General features: G+C 52.8%; 1 protein-coding gene across 1 annotated transcript; it reads left to right on the top strand.

Moving 5' to 3' along the window:
* Positions 1–14: 14 nt before the first annotated feature.
* On the top strand, positions 15–4422 carry LOC123254318 (FH1/FH2 domain-containing protein 1-like; the record flags this gene model as incomplete). Its single annotated transcript, XM_044683360.1, has 5 exons — positions 15–251; positions 747–902; positions 3693–3875; positions 4067–4186; positions 4261–4422. Coding segments are annotated over exons 1-5 (633 nt in total), but the record flags the coding sequence as incomplete, so codon positions are not given.
* Positions 4423–4435: the final 13 nt, after the last annotated feature.

Raw genomic sequence — 4435 nt, 5'->3', positions numbered from 1 at the left:
CACCTCCCCCGCCCCCTGGGCTACCCCCACCGCCACCGGGTCCTTCTACCACTGACGGTCCCATCCTCCCTCCTAAGAGGAAGACCGTGAAGCTGTTTTGGCGGGAGCTGAAACTTGGACAGGGCCTCAAAGGCAGGGGTCGGTTTGGCCCAAACGCTACCCTGTGGGCCTCCTTGGAGCCTGTGACTCTGGACACTGCCAAGCTGGAACACCTGTTTGAGACAAGAGCCAAGGAAGTGATGTCCAACAAGGTAACTCCCTTGTCCCCGCAATGGAGATGGAGGCTAAAAGCTGGCGGTAATTTGTTCTACAATTCTAGCCCACCCCCACTTCAGTGAGGAAGGGAGCCCAGAGACGGCAGGGAATGCCGGAAAGAACGCTGGGCTGGGTGCCGAGAAAGAGCTCCTAAGCCCTTCTCTTCCCCCCCGAGCAAGTCCCTCTATAAAATGAAGGGCTGGTCTTAGCTGTTGGTCCCTAAGAAGCACTAAGTTCATTCTAGAGCCTACAGAAAAGTACAGCAAGAAGAACGACAGGAGCTGGTCACACAGGCTGGCACATGTGGGACCCAAACCCAGGGCTTTAGACAAGGTTCTTTCCATCGTACCATACTGGGCCTGTGCCCGGGGCAAGATATGTCCTCCCTGCCCTGAAGCCTCCACACTAGGGGAGGAAGCAGTGAGCTACTCTGCCCTGCCCCTGCCCCCCGGCCCCCCTGCACCCAAAGCTGCCTTGGATGACCCTTACAGAAAGCTGCCGAGGGCCGAAGGACGATGACGACGGTGCTGGACCCCAAACGAAGCAATGCCATCAACATTGGCCTCACGGCACTGCCCCCCGTCCACGTCATCAAGGCGGCCCTGCTTGGTTTTGACGAGTTTGCTGTCAGCAAAGACGGCATTGAGGTGTGTCGGGGTTGGGGTAGGAGTTTTGGGGAGGGCCATCTAAGGAGGGAGGCTGTGAAGGAGCTCTCGGCCACGGTGCCAACAAAGTCCCCTTTCTTCTTAAATCAGAGGAACTTCTAGGAAACTAAGAGTGGAAAGAGCGTGCAAGTCCTTAGAAATAATACAGCTTGGCAGATTCAGAGTTTACTTCAATATCTTAAAAATATGATTTACTTATTTACTAATTTTTTTACTTAATAAACGTTTACTGAATTGAATCTCATGGGTTTGGGAGAAGACGACCCTGGAGTCGGGAGCCCCCTGGGTCTGCATCTTAGGGCTGGCCCTTGGCATCTGCGGAACCCAAGGCAAGTCACTGAATACTTCTCTGCCTCAATTTCCTCATCTGTACAATGGGCATCTGTTTTAGACTTCCTGCTGCACAGGACTGGGGGAGGAAATACTTTGTAAACCTTCACCATTTATTTTTGTATCATGATTTATCTGCTCCTGGCTTCTCTTCCTGTGAGAGTCTGGAAAACTAGCCCAGAGGATACATCCAGTAGGATGGAGGCGCCTTGGTCGAGCCCATATTTTGTAGATAGGGTGTTGCTACGCCGCCGTTATCGTCCCGTCCCCTTACACAGCCCGCCTCTCCTTTTTCAGTCAAGCACGGCCTTGATATCTTTTATCTTCACTTCCTTCCTCTGCCTGTCTTCCCATTGGGCACTCCAAGTTGTGATACTTAGAAGCTGTTGAAACAAATTATCTCAGGTCCCTTCCAGCCCTACGGCACATGAATCCATGGCCAGAAAGTGTTTTCTAAATCTTAATTTGATAGAGAAAGGGGGGTTAGGAAAGCCTCGCCCCCAAGACGGCTTTGGGGGCACCTCCGTCATGGAGGCTCTGTCCTCTCTGGGGAGAGCAGAGAGGAGGCCTCCTGGTGTGGAGCGAGTACAGGGGGCCCTGGGTCTGCTGGCAAAGGACTTGGCTTCAAGATACGTGGATGGAAATGGGGGAAAGAACCATCTGCTGGCCTCTCCTGCACTGGAATTCACAGATTCAAGTTGGGAGAGATCTTAGGGCTCATTTCATCCAACTAGTCCCCTCATTTTATAGATGAAGCTCCTGTGGTTCAGAACAGAAGGGATCTAGCGAAGGAGTAAGTGCCAGTGCTGGCATTCAAAGCTCCTGCACTGGGCGCTTCCTCCTTGGGATTCAGTTTCCTCTCTTGCAAAATAAGGACACTGGATTTTGATGGACCCTCGTGTTCCTTCCAGCTCTAAATCCTTCCCTCTATTTCTACTTACTGAGCCACACCATTCAAGGGAGAGACTGAGATGGGAGACCTGGTGAAGTCTCCTTAGCTAGGTGGGACTATGGACTACTTAAAAAACAAACAAGCAAAAAACAAATACTAAAAACCTCTTTTCTTAGAATCAGTCCTAAGTGGGGCAGCTGGGTAGCTCCTAACTGTATGACCCTGGGCAAGTCCCTTAACCCCCGTTGCCTAGCCCTTACTGCTCTTCTGCCTTGGAACCAATACAGAGTATTGATTCTAAGACAGAAGGTGAAGGTTTTAAAAATCATCATCATCATCAATACTATCAGTTTCAAGGCAGAAGAGCACTAAGAACTGGGCAGTTGGGATTAAGTGACCTGCCCAGGGTCACACAACTAGGGAGTGGCTGAAACCAAACTTGAATCCAGGACCTCCCACCTCCAGGCTTGGCTCTCTATCCATTGGGCCACCCAGTGGCCCCAAGCCAGAATTGGATTTCCCAAGAATAGACAGAGAGTATCTGGTCTCAGTCTTTCCTTTCACAAGCCGGGAAGCAGAATAAACCTAGGAAGAGCTCCCCTAGGGAGAAAGCTGCAGAGCCAGGATTCACTCCCATTGTTTTAGTAGCGCTCTTCTGGTTTGGACTCTCATGGAGAGTCTCGAAGGCGCCCGCCCCAGGACTCCTTCCTGCACAGCCAATCCACATTTCTAGGCATTCCCGACTCCCTGCTCGTCTTCCCTGACTGGCCAGGCACCGGGTGACTTTTGCTCCATGATGTCACCTCTTAGCATCTTCATCCCGACAATGAGGGAGTCAGACTAGCTTTCTAATGGCCCGTCTGCTCCAGTCCACTAACTTCCAGGGTCAAGGTCCGGGACACATTAACGGGCCTCCCCTTGGGGTCTTCCAGGTTCCCACAGCTCTGCCCAGGCCCTCGGAGGAATAGGGAGGAGGTCGTCACACACTGGCCCCCGATTGCCCAAGAAAGCCTTCGCCTTTCCTCTATTTTCACTGCGTAATGCAATATCTTAGAGGTGACTGTGCCCATTCCGCGAGAGGCTTTTCCATCCTCTTGGAAAGGCTCAGAAGTTAGCTCTTGCACAGACTTGGGGCGCTGGGGTCATGGGAAACCTGCCTGAGAAAAATTAAGTTATACCTACCCAAAAGTCTCCGCCACTTTCTGATAGATTTCTGCCGTAAAACAAGTAGAACGAGCTCAGTGCTTCCATTCAGTTTGGGTTTGCTTTTTTGTTTTTTAAGCCCTACCTTCTGTCTGAGAATCCGTATTTAGCATCGATGTTAAGGCAGAAGAGCAACAAGGGCTAGGTAATTGGGGTCAAGTGACTTGCCCAGGGTCACCCCGCTGGGAAGTGTCTGAGGCTGGACTTGAACCCGGGACCTCCTGTCTCTAGGCCTGGGGCTCTTTCTACCGTGCTCCCTAGCTGCCTCGCCCTGTTCAGTTCTAAAGCCTGTTCCTGGGACAAATTAGGGAACCTACAAGCTGGGGGGGTCATGGATGTATCCACAGAAATTGCTGATGATGATGCCTACGGAAGAGGAAAAGCAGAAGATCCAAGAGGCCCAGCTGGCCAACCCAGGCATCCCACTAGGCCCAGCTGAGAACTTCCTGTTGACCCTCGCCTCCATCGGCGGGTTGGCAGCCCGCCTACAGCTGTGGGCCTTTAAGCTAGATTATGACACCATGGAACGGGTATGGCTAACCTGTTGGAATAATCCTGGCTGGGAGGGGGCAAAGTATTGGCATTCCGAGGCTCGATAGCAAACATGAATGGTGGGAGGGTCCATTATTTGCAGAAGGGTTTTCCATAAAAGTGGTTTTTTTTTAAATAATTTCTTCAAGTGTGGTAACTCTTGAGTGTTCTGTCCCCACCGGTGACCCAGGAGATCGCAGAGCCGCTGTTCGACCTTAAGCAGGGGATGGAGCAGCTGGCCCAGAACGCCACCTTCCGCTGCATCCTGGCCACTCTGCTGGCCGTTGGCAATTTCCTCAACAACTCCAAGGTGCGTGGGACCGGAAAGGGGGGGTCCCTAGAGCGAGGGGTGGGTGCGGCGGGCTGAGCCTGTGGCCGTTGCAGAGCGGCGGATTCGAGCTGAGCTACCTGGAGAAGGTGTCCGAGGTGAAAGACACCGTCCGGAGGCAGTCCCTGCTCTATCATCTCTGCACGCTGGTGCTGCAGAGCCAGCCAGACTCCTCCGACCTCTACTCCGAGATCCCGGCCCTCACTCGCTGCGCCAAGGTCAGCCCCGGGG

This window comes from Gracilinanus agilis, unplaced genomic scaffold (assembly GCF_016433145.1).
Source record: "Gracilinanus agilis isolate LMUSP501 unplaced genomic scaffold, AgileGrace unplaced_scaffold19732, whole genome shotgun sequence".
NCBI classification, from domain to species: domain Eukaryota; kingdom Metazoa; phylum Chordata; class Mammalia; order Didelphimorphia; family Didelphidae; genus Gracilinanus; species Gracilinanus agilis.
This window is presented reverse-complemented; position numbering and strand designations above follow the sequence as displayed.